Source organism: Castor canadensis, chromosome 2 (assembly GCF_047511655.1).
Source record: "Castor canadensis chromosome 2, mCasCan1.hap1v2, whole genome shotgun sequence".
NCBI lineage: Eukaryota > Metazoa > Chordata > Mammalia > Rodentia > Castoridae > Castor > Castor canadensis.
The window spans coordinates 31,818,903-31,840,936 of NC_133387.1; the positions used below are offsets into that span (position 1 = coordinate 31,818,903).

Here is a 22,034-nt window from a genome sequence, read left to right on the forward strand (position 1 = left end):
GCTGTGAGATCAAGGTGCTGGCAGAATCAGTGTCTGGTAAGGACTTGATGCTTATGAACGGCTGTGTATTGACTGTCATTTCAAATAGTGGAAGAAGCCAAGGACTTCTCCAGGCCTCTTTTGTAGGGGCATTGATCTTATTCATGAGGGCTCTCTCCCCAACACACAATCGTCTCCCAAGAGCCTCACTGTCTAATACCATCGCCTTAGGATTAGGGATGTCAACATATAAATTTTAGGGAGACATGAGAATTCAGACCATAACACTCCCATAGACAAATACATAATGATTCTGTTTATGGAGTAGATAGGCCTAAGCAGTTTAACAGTTAGGAGACTATACAGTGGTAGCACATGTTGTTGTCTTGTTCTCAGAAAAGATGTAAAATTTTGTGAGTTTCATGTGGTACAACCACAGGGAACACAGTTTGAGAAATACAGCTCTATGTGCTGTCTCATTCCTTTGCCCTTCATCCTTATGAGATCCATGTTTACAGTTTTCTGCCACTTCAGCACAACATTTCACAAGCAAACAAACACATATTAATGGCAATATTTATATTTATTTTTGCAATTCCTTGGATAAAAACCATTTAAACAATGTTTGGTAAGGTGTTATCCCATAAAAACATCTTTCAAAACAAATGTTTTTCTATTTTCCACAAAAGTTAAAACTTCATGCTGAAACAGAGTTAATCTCCCAGATAACACAATACAATATTAGAAGCCTTGAAGAGTAAGACCAGATAATGACCTACAGCATTAAACTAAACAAGGACAGTGAACTAGAAAAATGACTCGGTAGTAAAATATAAAAATCTACAATTATAAATATAAATTTGGTCCATGGAGACACTAGAGCAGTATTTACAGTAAGTATCAGATTATTCCTACTTTAGGTGAATACTGCAGTTGTAAAATATTGAATATAGAGACAAAGTAGTTTATTTACATCTACTATGTTAAAAGTTATATTTCTAGCAAACCTGATGATTGCTACAAATACAGCTAAAAATTTGACACTAAAACCAACATTTTCTGTAGTTGGGAATTCCTAATGTCCATAAATTGAAATTTTCTGTTAAAATCAATATGGAAAAAATACCACAATTCCATTCTTAGAAACATTGTAAAATTTAATCATTTTAGTTGAGACATAATAAGTGAATCACAAGAAGTCTTTGAGAAAGGCACACATTGTTAATGATGTAGATTTGGCAGCAGAATCCTATGTCATGAGAGATACTGTCAGGTGATAGAAATGAACAGATAAAAGCAGTGAACTCACTTTCCTAATATGAGAAAGAGAAGGCTTCCTGCCCCTGTGGGTTAAACTAAAGACTCCAAGCTCTCAGCTATATTTCCATCAGGCAAAGCTGCACCATTACTGTCCAGAGAGGTGGAAGCACTCTCTTCCTGCCTGGTGCTGACGAGGCTGAGGACCACTCTGTACAGAAACTGGTAGTGCTCCTAGAGAATAGAGAAGGGAAGGCTGTAAACAGGAAGCTTGGTGATGGCATGAATTTGTAAAAAACAGAATACTCCTGGACGGTTCGAGGAAGGGCATTGTGCTGTGGCCTTTGTTATCCTCAGCAGATCTTTACTAATTTCTCTTTTTCTGATTAAAGTAGCTTTTTTCAGTTAGTCAACAGTCATTGACCTTGACAAGTGGCTCACATATATTTGCCAGTGATAAGCATTCTGTTCTTCTTCATTTGCTTCCTAGAATTAGAAGTTGATGCCATAGGGTTTTAGAAACTTGCAGGAAAACACTTTGGTGCAAGGCACCTCCAACCCTTTAAAAAATAAATTATCCTCTATTTATGTGCAATAGAAAATAGTTCTGTTTATGGAGAGATTTTAACAACAAATACCATCAGCAGGTAACCAATATAAAACACAGTCCTTTACCAGATCCAGTACTTGCCAAATATTTTTATCACCCCATCAAACTGACTGGTCAAAGGCTCTACTTTGCAAAAAGGTGGTGTGTGTATGTATGTGTGTATGTGTGTGATCTCTGTATGAGGCTTTTATCCATAAACAGTCAGGAAGCTGATGGTAAGCCTGTGACCTCTAACTTTTCCTCTACAGTGTGTGAACCAAGTTCCCTATTGTCTTTCCAGACCCTGTTTCCACGACAATAAAAAAATTCCAGATTATTCTCTAAGTTGAACTGGCTACTAGATGGGCTATGTCTCTTCCTGACTGTACCCAAGAATTAGCCACTTGTTAATTCCAGAAATTGAATTTGGCTTGAAAAATATCAAACGGTTCCAACATTTAACTCTTTGAGGTATGTCTGCTGGCTGTTCTCTGAGGTGAAGCAGAGCTTGAAGCTCAGGAAGATAACTATTTCGTTTATTGGGTAAGTGCATTTGTTGGTACTTCTGAAGATACTTTTGAAAATTACAATAAATCTTGTAAAATGGAAAAAAATTAACAACTTAAAATTTTTTATCTGTCAGTCATGTGTAAGATGCAGACTTGTAATTCACTTTGAGAAAACCACATATTAATGCCATCTATCACATACATATGACCTTTCTTTCTTTTAAAATATTTTTGGTGGTACTGGAGTTCGAACTCAGAGCTTCATGCTTGCTAGGCACTCCAGCAGCTCTCTTTTGTTCTGGATATTTTAGAGATAGGGTCTCCTGGACTAATTGCCTGGAGCTGGCTTTGAATTGTCATCCTCCTAATCTCTGTCTCTTGAGTAGCTAGGATTATGACCTTTCTTATACATGATAAAAATATTTCAGTAGCTTCTAAAAAGTAAGAAGTACACTAAGAGTGAAAAGTTTGGTTCCTTGCTTCATTACTTACAATGTCAGCAAAGACTCCTGGCCTCATCAAGTTGATCATCTTGGCTACCTGGTAAACATCCATGGAATTTTCTTTTTCTAGTTGGTGCATAAGGGTAGTCAGAGCACAGAAAGTTCCTGCCGTCACTCCCCCATGCCTGTAACCAAAGGGAAGGGACAAAGGCTCCATTCAGATATATCATACACTCACATTTGGATCTCACAGAGCATATAGCCATGAAAAGTTCACAGTAAGAACAATGAACATTTTGATAACTTGCCTCCTTCCTTTTTTGTGCATAGAATTATGGTTTATGAATACTGCCAGGTATTCATGCCATTATTAGCTATGAAATACTTTAGAAGTTTAATATATACTTATACACTTGTTATTTTATACCATGACAGGGGTTGGAAAAAATTTAAAAATTGATTTGACTGAGATAATATACAAAATATGTATCTTCTATATAATAAGTATGTAACACAATTCTAGCATTTTTTCATTTGCTTATCACAGAGACCTGGAAAGATCTATTGAATAAAGATTATGTTTTTCAGGTAAATAGAAAAACATAGCAATTTTACTCCTTTCCCAAGAAGTAAATGGCTAAAAAATGTATCTCTGGTTTCCTCCTGTAAAAGTCTTAGTGCTGAAGCACTGTCTCATCAAAATGTTCTCAGTATAAAAAGCAAGAGTAGATTCTTGTGGTTATACACTCATCTTCTGTCTTCAATAGCTTCAAGTATAGTGAAAAAATGTTTTGTTACCCTTCTTGATAAGAAGCAGATTATCCACCCTGATGAAGCATCACAGTTGGTTCAAAGCATACATTTACCCTGATGTGTAAAATGATTTAAAGTGTGAAACTTACTCATCATGAACAATCACAGGCCCATCTCTGTTGGCAGCCTCTTCTTTGACAATACTGATAAGTTCAAAAGTTTTACTAATGGAACTATCTGGATTTGGCCATTTGGGACATTGAAAGTGCCTCACTTCAAGTACATAATCATCCTGTGAGAAGAAAAAACAAATAAGTATTTTTTAAAGAGTAGGATTGATCAATGACAGTTTACATTGAGTGAAACGATTGGGGAAAACTAGGAATTAGGAAATAAAACTTAGTGCATGCGCTAGCTGCAGACCATTCCCATGATGGAAGGAAGGGATAGTTGTGATGCTATATTTACCATATGTAAATTTACTCAGCAGGACAGCAAAATGACATCTCTTTTTTAATTCCAAAAATAAACCTTATCTGTGCAGGAATCATATGAATGCTAATAAACCATGAAAGTCTATACAAAGATGTACCTGTGTTGCTAAATTTAAACTTGTGAAAAGAAATTTCCATTGTTCAAATTTGTTTGGAAAGTAGATTGGAGATCTTCAAACAACAGCAATACTGAGGTTTGTGTAAGGGAAGAATAAGATTGCATGACACAGTGAGAAAAATGTTGGCAAGGGGATGAAGACTTAGATTCAACCCCAGTCGCACTGCTATTTCTTACTTAAGCGACTAACCAGACTCTGTAACTGGATTACATTCCTTAAACCTCTGATCCCCTGTTTTCTGAAGTGTACTTAGTAAAATGCTACATTTAAAAATAAATATCACAACCTAAATTTCATATGGTAAGTGCACAGGACCATAACAGCCAAGAAGAAAACCAAAACAGAGCATTGTCTCCTGGGATATCAAGAATTATTACAAGCTTTAAGAAACATGATACTTCCAGTTTGGAAAAAGGATTGACAAAGATTCCAGTGGAAAGAAATACAAATGCTAGAAATAAACCCACACATTACAGAAACTAGATTTATGACTAAAGTTATACTGTTGATCCATAAAGGTGTTGGAACAATGGTTACCATGTGGAAAGCAATGAAACTGGACTTGTATTATAAAATGTAATATAAAAATCAGTTCCAGGTGGAACTACAAAATATTTAGAAAACAATATAGTAGAGCACAGAGTATCTTTATGATATTATATAAGGATTTCTTTCCAGTGCTGAGGATTGAAACCAGGACCTTGTGCAAACTAAGAATGCACTCTGCCACTGAAGGGCCCAAGAAGTGATTAAACAAAACAAAACAAAACTCTCCCAACACTAGTTCATCAGTGAGACTAGACTCAACATGTTAAATTTTTTGCTTTAATCAAGTAGTATACTATTCCATTCAGATATTGTTTACATTCTTTATCTATTTGCAATACCAAATTTATATGTTTCAGTCATTAGAGTATTCAATAGAAAAGAGAATCTTCTTATATACTATATATGGTTTGTCAGCTTCAGAAGTAAAGTGAAACATCTAAATGGTTTAAAACATGATTTAAACTTTTTCTGATTGAGAAGGTACTATGAACCTCAAATGCCTTTGTCTCACTGAGTATCTTTCAGTATTATACTGTAGCTCTACATAAGTAATTATTGATAAAAGTTCAGTAACAGATCTCTTCTATAACAGTTCAATAACAGATATAAAGGTAAGGGCTTTCCTTACCTTGAGAATTAGACTTAATAAGATACATATATGCTGTCTTTATTTTCAACCTAAATTGTATCAGTAACTGATTTAGAGTAAAAGAGAAATCCTTTATTTACTGGGTATACAGAAGTCAAGAATTATGCATTTCTTTTTTATTATATTTTATTTGGCCTTTTGAGACAGGATCTCCTTTATTATCCCAGACTATCCTCAAAACTCTTAATCCTCCTGCCTCAACCTCCAGAGTGCTTGGCCTACAGGCATGCACCAGTAGGCCCAGGTAGAACTTTGTGATTTAGTGATGATTAATTGTTTGATGATTCTGTAACATTTTGAAAGTGAAAGTGGAAATATCTGGCTAACTCTCAATTTGTAAGAAGTCAGCATCCTCTTTATTTCTAAGAAAGAGACTTAAGTCAGCCTAGATTTCACCTGTGGGTATATGAAAAGGTTGTTATTTAACATGACCATACCTGTGTAGCTTCCAATATAAAGTCTTGAATTATAAGCTTTTCCTCATTAGATAGACATTTGTGTTCTTCAGCCATAAGAGTGACCTTAAAACTCTCACAGTTTATAGGTTCATCTTTATTTGGCCAGTAAACAAATTCATCCTCTGCCTGGAGAATCACAAAACACAGAAGAGTCTGGATTTCAATAAAATATTTCATAAGCCAGATTGTGAAATAAAGTTAATGGTTTGCTATAGAAATTTCAACTCAAAATTTTCTTTGAATTTCAAAATTTACTAACAAAATTTCTTGACGTCTTAAACCAGACTGATGTGCAAAATAAATTATTACACTTAACTATTGCTTATTATTTCTTACTCCTAGCTTATCAATAGCAAATGGCAAGCTTGTTGTTTCTAAATGGCAACTGAGTAGGGATAATCCAATCGAAGTAATTTTAAGAGCTCAGCAATATCTAGCCTCATTTGGAATGGTCAGTATGACTTTAGAGAGCCTAAATGAAATATTAATTTTGTTTTACTTTTTGGGTTCTCCAAACACATATAAAAAGAATGGGATGCCCCTGATTTTCTGACACTAAAAAAGTCCTTATATTCACTTTATTTCAACTGGGTCTCTCTCTTTTTTCTCCCTCCTCCGTCCTTCCATCCCCGCTCTCCCTTTTTTTCTTTCTCTTTCCTTTTCTCTCTCTCTCTCTCTAGTTCTACTGACCTTCTTAAACTAAGGGAATCTCCAAATACCCTAGCACCATTTTATTTTAAAAATGTAAATAGAAACATATTGACTGATATAATTTATGGTTAAACCCAAATTTTCTTAAGCAGTATCACAAAATATATAAATTTAAGTTAATTTTCATCTATTTACTCTTAAATTTGACATTAATCAGTTATAGACTCAGGAGATTGTAAAACAATACCAAGATCAACAGTAGATAACAATGATGTTAGTCTATAAGTTGAAAAAATTTTTTGTTTGTTTCTGTGCTTCACTTCTGGTTATTGTGACCTGATGTTTTTCCCTGTAACAAAAGGACTAAAAGTGATCTAGGTACTTACCATGTTTTGACCATCAGGAATCATAACCACCAGCTGGGCATTATGATCCCATATCATTCTCCAGAAATCCTTGATGGTATGGAGAAGGGGATGCTGGGTGATGATGAATTCATTGCTCTGGTAGTATCCCTACAAAACCGAAGAAAAGATAAGGGTCCTAGCATGCAACTTTAAGCATTCATAAAAACATCTGTAAGTTAATGGACCTGAAGTCAAAATAGTCTCTTAAATTGTAGACTGTACGTACAAATAAAAATGTGATTATTACATCCAATGTTTGCTGGGCACTTCCTATATGCTAGGTACAGACTGTTTTCTTCCTCTTGAGGAATGCATTCCTTTATAGCAGTACTTTGAGATTGTGATCCCCATTTTACAGATGATTAACTGGGAGCAAAGTAGTTACATGTTCTGGCCAAGTTTACCTTAAGAAGTGTTATACTCAAGTTCAGCTATCCCATCTAGGAACAGATTTACTGAAATGACTTGTGGAAGTGTCTCCTATACCAGATAGAGAGAAAGTCCACAGCAGAGTTTGTAATTCTCATCCTCAGGCCCCAGTGTTAGGAGTGTCAGATTTCACACCTATTCACAACAAAACTTCTTTGGTTTCCAGAGCCCATGACTGCTGCAAGAGAGGAATTAGGAAGCTCCTCCAAGATTTTGCCACAGAAACCTGGGAGCTGGTGCTATCAGATTAATCATGACTTCTGTGCTGTTATGTACTATAGTCATTGCTCTTCTACCCGTTGGTCTGGTGTCTTCAGATCCCACACCTGTTTCCATGGGCTCATTTGAAGTGTGGCATGTATTTAGCTGTCACTGCCACACATACCCTGGTTTCCTGCACTGCAATCCCTTAATAATTTCATTGCTGGATAAATAGAACAGGGGTTTTGCAATGGAATTTAGGACCCTTTCATCTGAAACCAAGCTGTGTAACTGTCCTGAGACAGTAATGACAACAGCCACTAAAGCATCAATCTTTGAATAGAAAACCTAGCTACAGAAAAGAGGTGGTATGGTTTTAGAAATCCAGGTCCCCAAATGAGCCCAGTGCACAGGGTAAGAACTACGCTGCCATAAAACTGGATGGTAATTTTGGTGAGAATGGTCTTTGCTGAAGCTGGTATATCCTGAGTCTGCCCAGGGGCAGAAATGTGAACAAAGTGGAGCCTCCCATGTAGACAAATATAACTTCATACCTATTCATCAGCCTTGAATGGTAAGTTTGGGTTTCTACATCTCCTCATTTTTCTTACATACATAAAAGCATCAAGGAATGCTGATATTCCACTTGCTGCTGCTGGTTGAGGCCTGCCATCATCAAATTGGACTTCTGTCTACCAGTGGCACTGCCCATGTCTGCAGCCCACCTACTCTGGTTGTGATTCTGGCAAAACAAACTGGCACATGGTCTCTCCAGTGACATCTCTGACTTACCATTATATAGGAGGCATTGATGTAGTCGGTACCTTCCCCACTCAGGGATGAGATGCCAACCCTTGATCTTTCCACTGGAATACAGAACATTCCTTACTGTAAACACCTGTTTCCACAGCAGTACCATGTCTCTGCAACCCCCAAATGCAAAATATAGCAGCATTTTTCAAATTGAGCATCTTTGATCTTTAAGCTAATTGTTGAATATATTTTACATTTTAGATAAGACTTCAAAGATTGATGAGTCCTTCTTAACAGTCTCATATTGGGTATAATTAGAACAATATGTTAATAGACATCAAATATGATAATTAAAGTGTACAGGATTTGTCCCAGGGTATATAAACATTACCAAATGGCACACAGGCTTTTATAATAAAATAATTGGTTTTTTGAGATTCAGTATAACTCACCGGGGATAATGGAAGAAGTTCTGTTCTTTTCCCTGTTGCACTGTTTTAGGGCTGTAGAATAGTCACTCTGTTGAATATTTGACTGACTCAGAAGCTGAGCAAGGAAGTCAAGGAAAAGCTCAGGTTATTTCATTTATGTCACTGATACTCAAATACATCTCCCTTTCCACTCCCACAAAACTTCAATCACTAAGATACTTAATATATGTACTTAAATGTATATGACTTGTTTTCCAAAGACTCCTTGAATTAACTGGTTTTAGTGAATTTCTAGGGGCATCTATGATCTATACCGGGGAACTGGAAAAAGCAGAAACCCTCACTAGTTTGCTAGTTTGACTTTTAGCATTGAGATGATCTTTCTATGGCTTCCTCTACAGAAAGGTCCCCTCCATTTGCTCTATGAAACCACACACTGAAGTATACAAGTAAATTATATTATGTGTTTATATGCACATATGTATCTAGTTAGATTCTAGTCTTCCTTCTGTTATTCAGTACCCCACTACATGAATAATCTTTGCACTTATCTACTCCCCTCATACCAAATATATAGGCTATTTTTAATGTTTGTCTATTTTGAGTTTTATCTTTTCCACCTTTCTTTTTCTTTGGTGGAACTGGGATTTGAACTCAGGGCTCCATGCTTGCAAAACAGGTGCTCACAGAGGAAATGCTCTATGGCTTGAGCCACACCTTCAGTCCATTTTGCTCTGGTAAATTTGGACATGGAGTCTCATGAACTATTTGCCTGTGCTGGCCCTGAACCATGATCCTCCTGATCTCAGCTTCCCAAGTAGTTAGGATTACAGACATGAGCCACCAGCATCTGGTTCCACCTTTCTTAATATGCACATATATAAGGTTTTCCATAGATAATTAAGAGTGAACAATATTTAATTTTTGACAGCCTGATGTATGAAAAAAGGCACACAATATTTTTTATTCACAGTTCCTTCATTACTGTTTGTGAATTTTAGTGCTCATTGTCATTTTTGATTTCTGCTTTGATGGCTGCCTTTTCATACTTTTACTTTGCAGTTTCTTATTAATTTGTAAGGGTTGTTTGTTCTTGAATGAAAACCTATAGTCTGTTAAAATTGTAAATGCCTTTGTACCTTTACACAGAGATTTGCATCCAGTTTGTTAATTTTTCTTTATGTGTTCTCCCAATGATGTTTTTACTTAAGAAGTCCTTTTCTATCCCAAAGTCACTCAAACATACTTTCAATATTTCCTTATAATAGTTCTGAAGCTTTGATTTTACCTTTAGGTATTTAAAACAACTAGAATGTATTTTAGTGTTTGAAGTATGGTTGAGATCATTTATTGATTAGTCTGCCTGCCCTCACTGATTGACAGTATCATCTCTATCACAGAGCAGATTTCTTATATGCAGGTTACTCTGATGCTTGATTTGTAAGGTGTTTGATGTTATTATGTTAATAATTTATAGTAAAAAATTTCAATATTATTATTTCAATATTATTATGTATATCTTCGTACATAAGCAACAGAATTTTTTTCTTATTTTTTTATCAGTATAGGTTGAATGTCTTTAACTCCATACTTTTCCATATTTAATTAGTCTGCTTTTCATTTTCCCTGAAACAGCCTGCTGAAAATTTGACATTGCATTACATTGACTTTTATATTCAATTTAAGGAGAACCAACAACTTAACAATATTTCCATCTATTGATAGTATTTACTTATTTGGGATTAATTCTATACTCTTTGATTCAGTTTTATAATTTTTTGTCTTTGAGACTTGGAGTTGGTGCTGTTTGTTGTTGTTTTTAGTGATTTAATCCTTTTTTATCCTAATACATTTTCTAATCACTAATTAATGACAAATGTATTGATTTTTATATATGTTTGTTGAGCTCTAATAATATTTTCACATTTGTTTCTTTTGATGTTCTACATATGCAATCATATCATTTGCAAATTCTTTCCCGCCTTTATACAGTTGGTTTCTTTGTCCTTGTTTAATTCAATTTCCAGTGCAATGATAAGTAACAGTATCAGAGCTGACATTCCTTGTCTTTTCTTGACTCTCCCTTGGCAGTTTCCAAGTTTAATCTTTAAGTGTGGTGTTTGTGGTAGTTTAATGGTCCATACCTTTTCTAAAGGGAAGAAAGCTTCTTCTATTTCTGGTTTGCTAAGATATTTTGTTATGAGAAATATAGGCTTTTATTGATTACTTGTTCTACATGTATTGAGAGGGTCATATTATTCTTGTGCACAAATCTATCCATATTTTCCAATGCTAAGTCACATTTAATTGTTGGAATAAACTCAACTCTACTTAATCAAGAGATTAAAAATACACTGCTGGTTTTGAATTGCTGATATTTGAAATTGTATTTTATTCATATTGTCTTATAAATCTTATACTTTTCTTCCACTGATTTGATATGTTTTATTTGTCCAATAAAACAGCTGGATTGGCTTCTATTATCTGACTCTTTTAGCCTAATGTTTGGGTTTTTGTTCCTTGAAAATTTGACAAAGCCTGGCATTAAATTTTTTGAAGCCTGATTATATTTTGAAGGTGAGATTTTTTTTTTTAGAAACTGGTTCTATTTTTTAAATAACTATTGGCCTAGTTGGGTTTTTACTTGTTGAGGATAGCTGATCATATTGCTCTTAATATTGTTAATTTCATACAGATTTTGAAATTTATCACCATAAATATGTTCATACTATGCTTTTATGTTTAGAAAATATCTCTAAGTTATAATCATGTTCCTACTTTTTAACTTATTCTTTGTGAATATTTTCTACCTCATCAGTCAGTACTTTTGGTTTTGCTTAATCCTTGTTTCTACTTAACATTTATTTAAGAAAGTTTTAAGTGCTTTAAAAGTTTTCTTTTTCGGTCTATTTTTCTTTTAAATTTTGCATGCTATACCGACTTCATTTCTTTTTTTTTCTCCTTTGTCGTGGAGTAAATGTATTTACGGATATGAATTTCTTTGTATAAATTGTGCTTGGTAGTGCTCTTTTTGATCTTTAATTCTAAAGACTTTATGATTTCGTCTTTAATATGCAATTTCTTGAAAAAAAGTATTTTAGAGGTCGAACATCCAGATATGGGGGAATAACTTTTCATTGTCAATTTCTAATTTTATTATATTACTTTCTGAGAATATGGTTAGATGTAGAGTCCTTGAAATAATCTTCCTTTCCCCAGCAGTTATTTAACATATGTATTTAGAATATGTATACAACACATCTCTCTCTCTCTCTCTCTCTCTCTCTCTCTCTCTTTATCTCTCTCTCCATGTTCCTCCCTCCTTCCTCTTGCTTTACAGAGTGAATAGAAGCCATGGAGTTCCTTTAGCTTCTAGCCTTGGAACCCATACATTTATTACTATGCCAACTGTCATACAGACCAAGTAGGTTTTCCTGCTTTTAACCACTAAATCCTTTCCTGTGTTCTGAATCCTACCTCTTCACACCTACTCATGATCCCTACCCACTTCAATTCCTTCCTATTCTTTAATTTTAAAAAAAGCTCATATGTCTCTCATTAAAATATAAACAAAGACACTCAAAATAAGAAAAGCAAAAAAAAAAAAAAATCTCTTGTCCTCTAACTCCATGTTTCATTATGGCTCTCTTTATTGTTCTCTTTAAAGTCAATTTTTTAAGTTATGTAATTGTTCTCTTTAAGTACCTGTATAAGGGCAAAATAGTTTCTGCCGGGTATTGAGGGAGTGGTTGGTAAGGGAAGGGGTGGTGGCAGGGGGGAGAAATGATCCAAGCCTTGTATGCACATATGAATAATAAAACAATAAAAAAATAAGTACTTGTAATCTGGCTTCAGCATTACTCTTCCCTGAAAAAGCTAATCAATGTCTGCAGGCCAAAGCCAATGCCTACTCCATAGTGACTTGATTTTCCATTATCATTTGCCATCTTTGTCCATTTGCTTCTACTTGAACTATTATTTTATTTGGATTCTCTTATTGCCTGCTATCTTAAATCTTCTCTGACCCTCTGATGTCTTATTTTTCCCTTTCTTTTGTGGGCTAGCCATTCAATGGCTAATTACATTTTCCCTTAGTAATCTCTCCTAAGCCTTCTAAAACACCTCATTTTTAATGGACATTTTATTCAATTTGAAGCCTTCAAATAATCATCTCCAAACTGATCACTCCTCAATACCTTTCTCCAGGCCAGACCCAGTATTCAGTTGTCCACTATAAATGTTTATTGGGATATCTCTTACTGTGGTTTGGATATGGTTTAAATGTGTCCCCACAAGGTTTCCTGTGTTGGAATTTAATCCTTACTGGGAGGCATTAAGACGGTATAAATTTGGCTGTATGGAATATGTAGACGGGGGGTGGGTCTTTGGAATGTGATAAGGATTAGATAAGATTATTGGGTTAGAACTGCATGACTTAATCCTGATAGCTTTATAAAAAGGAGAGAGGAGAGAGCAAGATGGCGGCTAGAGGTAGGAAGCAGAAAGCGACCCTCCTATAGTGAAATCTTGGAGAGACGCTGGAGACACACTTTGCAGGCATAATCACTGAGAAAAGGCATAACTTTGACCCCTCCACATCTCCAGCTGGCGCAGAGAATCTCCACTTCATGTTAAACGGAGAAACGAGGAGGGCCCCCGGGGCCACCAGTGGCTAGTGCCCATATGGCTTGGGAAGATGCAGACCAGGTGAGCTTCGCAGTACTGCGGTAGCCCCACAGACAAGCCTGGGCTAGAGCAGCATAGCCCCCTGGGCAGACTGACCTTCACCGGGAAAAAAAGAGAAACTGAGTAATAAGCAATAAGAACAGTTAAGACACGCTGGAAAGAGGGTGGGGCGCGCTGAGCGCTTAAGATTGGGGGAAGGGAATCCTTCCCGGGACTGTAAATAAACAAGCCGGGCGGGCCGGAGAGCCTCTGGCAGGAGCGGGGTGCACACCCAGCAACCAGGAGAGGGGAAGCTTGTGAGAGGAGGGAAGACCCACTTCCCACGTGAACTGTAAACAAACATGGCAGCCGGCAGGAGCAGCAGCACCACCCAGTAAGCAGGAGCAGGAAAGCTTCTGAAAGTGGCAGTGGGAGGAAAACCCACCTCCCACATGAACTGTAAATAAACACGCAGGCCTGAGAACACGGGTGCATTGTCACCTTTCCCAGTGCTTGGAAAGGGGAAAGCCTGTAGCAGAGGCTCCCGCACAGGAGAACTCTGAACAAAGAAAGCCTGTGGGACCAGGTGAGTGCTAGCTCACCCCAGAGATCTGCATAAATAACACCACCAGCTACAGGCTGAGAGCAGCAGGCAGGCAAGCCACAGTTGCAGATACCACCCTCAGAACTGTCTCCAGACGCTTTTTTTTCTTTTTCTCCCTACCTTTGATGAGAGAACAACTGAATTACACCTGCAAGCCAAAAAACTTACTGAAACTGTATTGCATTTGAACTTGGGACACTTGGTGGGGCTTTGTGTGTGTGTGTGTGTGTGTGTGTGTGAGTGTGTAGTTTTGTTCTACTTTATGCATCCTCTTTGATGAGACAACTACAGAACAACATCTGAGGCACCAACTCCAGGACTGGAGATTGAAACGGACACCCAAATTATTAAGACTGAAACTACATTGCATATAAACTTGGAAGTTTTTTGGTTTTTGTTTTTTTTTAATTTTCTATTTTCCATTTTATTTTAATTCATTTATATATATAGATATTACTTTCATTTACTTATTTTTTATTTTTTTATCTTTGATTTTCAATCCTCTCTCTGTCTCTCTAATGTCTGTTCAGCTTACTGTCAATTAGTACACTAACACTCCCTGTTTATACCTTTGAAACTCTCTTGTCTGATATCTTATTCTGCTTTCTCCCTCTTGTCTGTATATTTGTTTTCCCCTTTTCTTTAACTTCTTGCTTTCCATCTCAGCTCACCATTTCATTCTAAATATTACCATTGTTATTATTACAAGCTAGAAAATACTTAACAGCACACAGTACAGGGACAGTAACAACACCAAGGACAATGACGGGAAGACAGAAAAAACAGGGAAACCAGTTTCCCCACAGCAAAAAATTAGTACAGGAACCAGAGGGGAATGAAGAAGACAGAAACTCAGATCCAGACTCCAACAAAATGAAGATAAACTATGCCAAAGGACCCAATGAAGCCCACAAGAATAATTTAAAGAAGACATACTACAAGTACTCAATGAGAATTTTATAAAGATGATACTGGACAGGGTCAACCAAAATGTACAGGAGACACTCAAGAAATTCCAAGACAATAAAAATAGAGAATTTGAAAAAGCAAAAGAAGAAATAAAGGAAACCATAGAAGCACTGTATAAACACCAATGAAACAGAGAACACAATGAATAAATGGATAAATGAACTCAGGACAAAAATAGACAACATTAAAGAAGAAAACTGCCAGGATATGGAAAACCTCAGAAAAAAGAATGAAACAGAACTGCAAAGCAAAACGGAAGGCCAATCCAGCAGAATAGAGCAAACAGAAGACAGAATCTCAGAACTTGAAGATGAAATGGTAATTAAAGGAAAAACTGAAGAACTATTAATTAAACAACTCAAGACCTGTGAAAAGAAAATGCAAGAACTCACTGACTCCATCAAAAGACCAAACTTGAGAATCATGGGCATCGAAGAAGGAGAAGAGGTGCAAGCAAAGGGAATGTGTAATATATTCAACAAAATAATAACGGAAAATTTCCCAAATCTACAGAAAGATATTCCCATACAGACGCAAGAGGCCTCCAGGACACCAAACAGACCAGATCAAAATAGAACTACCCCATGACATATATATCATCATTAAAACAACAAGTTCAGAAACTAGGGAAAGAATACTGAAGGTTGTAAGAGAGAAAAAACAAGTAACATACAAAGGTAAACCCATCAAAATCACAGCAGACTTCTCAACAGAAATATTAAAAGCAAGAAGAGCGTGGGGTGAGATCTTCCGGGCACTGAATGAAAATAACTTCAACCCCAGGATACTCTACCCAGCAAAGCTATCATTCAAAATAGATGGAGCAATAAAAGTCTTCCAGGATAAGCAGAAACTAAAACAATATGTGACCACAAAGCCACCATTACAAAAGATTCTGCAAGGGATCCTGCACACAGAAAGTGACACCCAACTTAACCATGAAAAGGCAGGCAGCACCAAACCACAGGATAAGAAAAAGCAAGACAGTAGAGAGTAACATCAAGTTAGGTACACACAATCAAACCTTCAAACAACTAAGACAACTAAATGGCAGGAATCACCACATACCTATCAGTACTAATGCTCAATGTTAATGGACTTAATTCACCCATCAAAAGACACCGTTTGACAAAATGGATTAAAAAAGAAGATCCAACAATTTGTTGCTTACAGGAGACTCATCTCACCGACAGAAATAAGCATATGCTTAGGATGAAAGGCTGGAAGGAGATTTACCAAGCCAATGGTCCCCCAAAACAGGCAGGAGTAGCAATACTTATCTCTGACAAAGTAGACTTCAAACCTACATTGATCAAACGAGATAAAGAAGGACATTCCATACTAATAAAAGGGGAAATAGACCAAAAGGAAATAATAATCATCAATCTGTACGCACCCAATGTCAACGCACCCAATTTCATCAAACATATCCTGAAAGACCTAAAAGCATATATAAACGCCAACACAGTGGTTGTGGGAGACTTTAACACCCCATTATCATCAATAGATAGGTCATCCAAACAAAAACTCAATAAAGAAATCCAAGATCTAAAATATGCAATAGATCAAGTGGACCTAGTAGATGTCTACAGAACATTTCATCCAACCTCTACACAATATACATTCTTCTCAGCAGCCCATGGAACCTTCTCCAAAATAGATCATATCCTAGGGCACAAAGCAAGCCTCAGCAAATATAAGAAAATAGAAATAATACCGTGCATACTATCTGACCACAATGCAATAAAAGTAGAACTCAACAACAAAAGTAAAGACAAAAAACATGCAAACAGCTGGAAACTAAATAACTCATTACTTAATGAAGAATGGATCATCGATGCAATAAAAGAGGAAATTAAAAAGTTCCTGGAAGTCAATGAAAATGAAAACACAACCTACTGGAACCTATGGGACACAGCTAAGGCAGTCTTGAAAGGAAAGTTTATAGCCATGAGTGCATATATTAAAAAGATTGAAAGATCCCAAATCAATGACCTAATGATACATCTCAAACTCCTAGAAAAACAAGAACAAGCAAATCCCAAAACAAATAGAATGAGAGAAATAATAAAAATAAGAGCTGAAATCAACGAAATAGAAACCAAAAAAACCATACAAAGAATTAATGAAACAAAAAGTTGGTTCTTTGAAAAAATAAACAAGATCGATAGACCCCTGCCAAACCTGACTCAGAGACTACTTTGAGAACCTATATTCAAATAAATTTGAAAATCTAAAAGAAATGGACAGATTTCTAGATACATATGATCATTCAAAACTGAACCAAGAGGAAATTAATCACCTGAATAGACCTATAACACAAAATGAAATTGAAGCAGCAATCAAGAGTCTCCCCAAAAAGAAAAGTCCAGGACCTGATGGATTCTCTGCTGAATTCTATCAGACCTTTAAAGAAGAACTGATACCAACCCTCCTTAAACTGTTCCATGAAATAGAAAGGGAAGGAAAACTGCCAAACACATTTTATGAAGCCAGTATTACACTTATCCCAAAACCAGGCAAAGACACCTCCAAAAAGGAGAACTATAGGCCAATCTCCTTAATGAACATTGATGCAAAAATCCTCAACAAAATAATGGCAAATCGAATTCAGCAACACATCAAAAAGATTATTCACCACGACCAAGTAGGCTTCATCCCTGGGATGCAGGGGTGGTTCAACATACGAAAATCAATAAACGTAATAAACCACATTAATAGAAGCAAAGACAAAAACCACTTGATCATCTCAATAGATGCAGAAAAAGCCTTTGATAAGATCCAACATTATTTCATGATAAAAGCTCTAAGAAAACTAGGAATAGAAGGAAAGTTCCTCAACATTATAAAAGCTATATATGACAAACCTACAGCCAGCATTATACTTAATGGAGAAAAACTAAAACCATTCCTTCTAAAATCAGGAACCAGACAAGGATGCCCACTATCTCAACTCCTATTCAACATAGTACTGGAATTCCTAGCCAGAGCAATTAGGCAAGAAGAAGGAATAAAAGGAATACAAATAGGTAAAGAAACTGTCAAAATATCCCTATTTGCAGACGACATGATCCTATACCTTAAAGACCCAAACAACTCTACTCAGAAGCTTCTAGACATCATCAATAGCTATAGCAAGGTAGCAGGATATAAAATCAACATAGAAAAATCATTAGCATTTCTATACACTAACAATGAGCAAACTGAAAAAGAATGTATGAAAACAATTCCATTTACAATAGCCTCAAAAAAAATCAAATACCTAGGTGTAAACCTAACAAAAGATGTGAAAGACCTCTACAAGGAAAACTATACACTTCTGAAGAAAGAGATTGAGGAAGACTATAGAAAGTGGAGAGATCTCCCATGCTCATGGATTGGTAGAATCAACATAGTAAAAATGTCGATACTCCCAAAAGTAATCTACATGTTTAATGCAATTCCCATCAAAATTCCAATGACATTCATTAAAGAGATTGAAAAATCTACTGTGAAATTTATATGGAAACACAAGAGGCCACGAATAGCCAAGGCAATACTCAGTCAAAAGAACAATGCAGGCGGTATCACAATACCTGACTTCAAACTATATTACAAAGCAATAACAATAAAAACAGCATGATACTGGCACAAAAACAGACATGAAGACCAGTGGAACAGAATAGAGGACCCAGATATGAAGCCACACAACTATAACCAACTTATCTTTGACAAAGGAGCTAAAAATATACGATGGAGAAAAAGCAGCCTCTTCAACAAAAACTGCTGGGAGAACTGGTTAGCAGTCTGCAAAAAACTGAAACTAGATCCATGTATATCACCCTACACCAAGATTAACTCAAAATGGATCAAGGATCTTAATATCAGACCCCAAACTCTTAAGTTGATACAGGAAAGAGTAGGAAATACTCTGGAGTTAGTAGGTAGAGGTAAGAACTTTCTCAATGAAACCCCAGCAGCACAGCAAATAAGAGATAGCATAGATAAATGGGACCTCATAAAACTAAAAAGCTTCTGTTCATCAAAAGAAATGGTCTCTAAACTGAAGAGAACACCCACAGAGTGGGAGAAAATATTTGCCAACTATATCATCAGACAAAGGACTGATAACCAGAATATACAGGGAACTTAAAAAACTAAATTCTCCCAAAACTAATGAACCAATAAAGAAATGGGCACGTGAACTAAACAGAACTTTCTCAAAAGAAGAAATTCAAATGGCCAGAAAACACATGAAAAAATGCTCACCATCGCTAGCAATAAAGGAAATGCAAATTAAAACCACACTAAGATTCCACCTCACCCCTGTTAGAACAGCCATCATCAGCAACACCACCAACAACAGGTGTTGGCGAGGATGCGGGGAAAAAGGAACCCTCATACACTGTTGGTGGGAATGTAGACTAGTACAACCACTCTGGAAAAAAATTTGGAGGCTACTTAAAAAGCTGGACATCGATCTACCATTTGATCCAGCAATACCACTCTTGGGGATATACCCAAAAGACTGTTACTCCAGAGGCACCTGCACATTCATGTTTATTGCGGCACTATTCACAATAGCCAAGTTATGGAAACAGCCAAGATGCCCCAGCTCTGATGAATGGATTAAGAAAATGTGGTATCTATATATACACAATGGAATTTTATGCAGCCATGAAGAAGAACGAAATGTTATCATTCGCTGGTAAATGGATGGAATTGGAGAACATCATTCTGAGTGAGGTTAGCCTGGCCCAAAAGACCAAAAATCGTATGTTCTCCCTCATATGTGGACATTAGATCAAGGGCAAACACAACAAGGGGATTGGACTATGAGCACATGATAAAAGCGAGAGCACACAAGGAAGGGGTGAGGATAGGTAAGACACCTAAAAAACTAGCTAGCATTTGTTGCCCTTAACGCAGAGAAACTAAAGCAGATACCTTAAAGCAACTGAGGCCAATAGGAAAAGGGGAACAGGTACTAGAGAAAAGGTTAGATCAAAAAGAATTAACCTAGAAGGTAACACCCACGCACAGGAAATCAATGTGAGTCAATGCCCTGTATATCTATCCTTATCTCAACCAGCAAAAACCCTTGTTCCTTCCTATTGTTGCTTATACTCTCTGTACAACAAAATTAGAAATAAGGGCAAAATAGTTTCTGCTGGGTATTGAGGGTCAGGGAGAGGGAGGGGGAGGAGTGGGTGGTAAGGGAGGGGGTGGGGGCAGGGGGGAGAAATGAACCTAGCCTTGTATGCACATATGAATAATAAAAGAAAAATGAAAAAAAAAAAAAGGAGAGAGACTAAGAACACACACACACACACACACACACATACTTCCTGTCCCTTGCCATCTGATACCCTCATCCTGGGGCTTTGCTAGCAAGAAAACCATCACCAGATGTGGCTTTTTGTTCCATATATCTTACAATCTTCTCTCTCACCATATTCTTAAGCATGTACCTCCTCTTTCTGAATTCTTAACCACAGTGAATGATATCTACTTCCCAGTTATCCACACCAGAATCTGAGTAGTTATGCTTTGTGTCTTTTCTCTCCCCACTGTAGTGTTTCATAAGTCCTGTGATCAATTATTTGCCCCATACAATTCTTCCCTAAGTTGCATCTTTACCTGTTCACCTACAGAATCCTATTTTACATCTAAATGGCACTTTTTGTAGTGTCTTAGGTCTGTCTATTTTCCTACCTTTATCTCCCACTAGATGGCAAGTGCCATGAGAGTAGGAGATAGGTGTGTTTTCTCTCTCTTTCACTCTCTAAAACATGTTTATATTCTAGTACCAGCAAAGAAGCATCTAATAGGTATCTGATAAATATCTGTGAAATAAATAGATATGTAATTTGGTTTAAGGACTTTTTTTATGGATAAGCTTGGATGAATACCTTTTTTGTTGATAGGACAATATACATATGGATCCCTGTTTATGATGTAAATAGGAAAGATTCAAATATTTATCTTTTTAATTGGATTCTGATCTTAGGTTTCCATTTTTAATTTCCATTTTAATTTGTATTGTTCAGCTTAAGCCATATCAATTCTGTTATGCAATTGTGTAGGGGAAAAGCATATTTAAATGAGTATTCTGTTGAAAATAGGTGGTATACATTAAAATTTGGCTGCTAAGATGGCTTTTCATTTATACAAAAACCATCTTAACCTAATTTTAATGTTTTACATTTCTTCACTATCTGTTTCTGGAACCCAAACCACAGACTTTTTCTTTCCCCAAAACATTCCTTTACTACTCAGACAAGCCTGTCTGAGGAAGACATTTGTCTTCCTGAAAAGTTTCTAAGTTCGGTATTCAACCCAATCTTTCTTTTGTATCTTCAAGAGCACAAAAGGTAATTATAAGACAGTTCAAGGCCTGAGGGGATTCACGGTGACTAATATCTTCTGTCTCATAGGCTGGGAGAGAGAGTGAAAAAAAAAAAGTGGAATCTCAAGGTTTGCTAAGTCTCCTTTTTTTTCCCCAGAGTATTACATATTCTTCCTATATAGCCTTTCTTCAGAAATTGGCTCTATTTCTTCAGGAATCCTGAGAAGTCAGAGGATAGTATAAGAATTGTATGGAGTGAAATAATAGCCACACTCCTGTGGCTAGTTAGCATTCTGCAACTTCTCTGGTCCCAGCCACACATCTGCTAACACCTGCTTTTGAAATCATCGCTTATTGATTTCTGAAAGCCAGAGAGCTAGAATTGCAGGAGGTATTGTACCAAACAAAACATGTTCTTCTCTCTGGTTTACTGCCTCCAGATAGGTGAGTGGGAGAAACTGGGACTGAAGAAGCTATTGTTCTGTGGTGGTCTACTCTGGTCTAGAGAGTTTCAAGTGAGACCCAAACTTTTCCAAAGAGCAGCAGGAATGGCTTGAGCCACAACACTCATGTTTAAGTGGTCTGGTTTGTTCAAAGCAAAAGGAGCACTTATCTAGTTTATAAGTTCTGTCTGTTCATTCTGTTATGCTCTGTGCCCTCCTTTCCTGGGCCAATTCTGCATTTATGTAAGTTAGTCTGGGTTTCCAAGAAATATTGCTTTTGCTACACAGAATTAAGTTTCTCCTTAAAATCTATGCATGGCCTGTAACCTATTGTAAAGGACAAGGATTATTCCA

At 36.5% G+C, this 22,034-nt stretch overlaps 1 protein-coding gene across 5 annotated transcripts in view; it reads right to left on the bottom strand.

The window, feature by feature from the left end:
• Positions 1–543: 543 nt before the first annotated feature.
• Ptprz1 (protein tyrosine phosphatase receptor type Z1) overlaps positions 544–22,034 on the bottom strand; it is a 172,336-nt gene continuing 150,845 nt past the window's right edge. For all 5 annotated transcript variants that reach the window (XM_074064369.1, XM_074064361.1, XM_074064354.1 and 2 more), the window contains 7 exons: positions 8,693–8,786; positions 8,280–8,353; positions 6,837–6,965; positions 5,779–5,925; positions 3,680–3,822; positions 2,827–2,962; positions 544–1,470 (listed from right to left, as the gene is read on the bottom strand). In XM_074064369.1, coding sequence (XP_073920470.1) covers positions 1,330–1,470; positions 2,827–2,962; positions 3,680–3,822; positions 5,779–5,925; positions 6,837–6,965; positions 8,280–8,353; positions 8,693–8,786 — 864 coding nt within the window. In that variant the 3' untranslated portion in view covers positions 544–1,329. The remainder of the gene's footprint in view (positions 1,471–2,826; positions 2,963–3,679; positions 3,823–5,778; positions 5,926–6,836; positions 6,966–8,279; positions 8,354–8,692; positions 8,787–22,034) is intronic.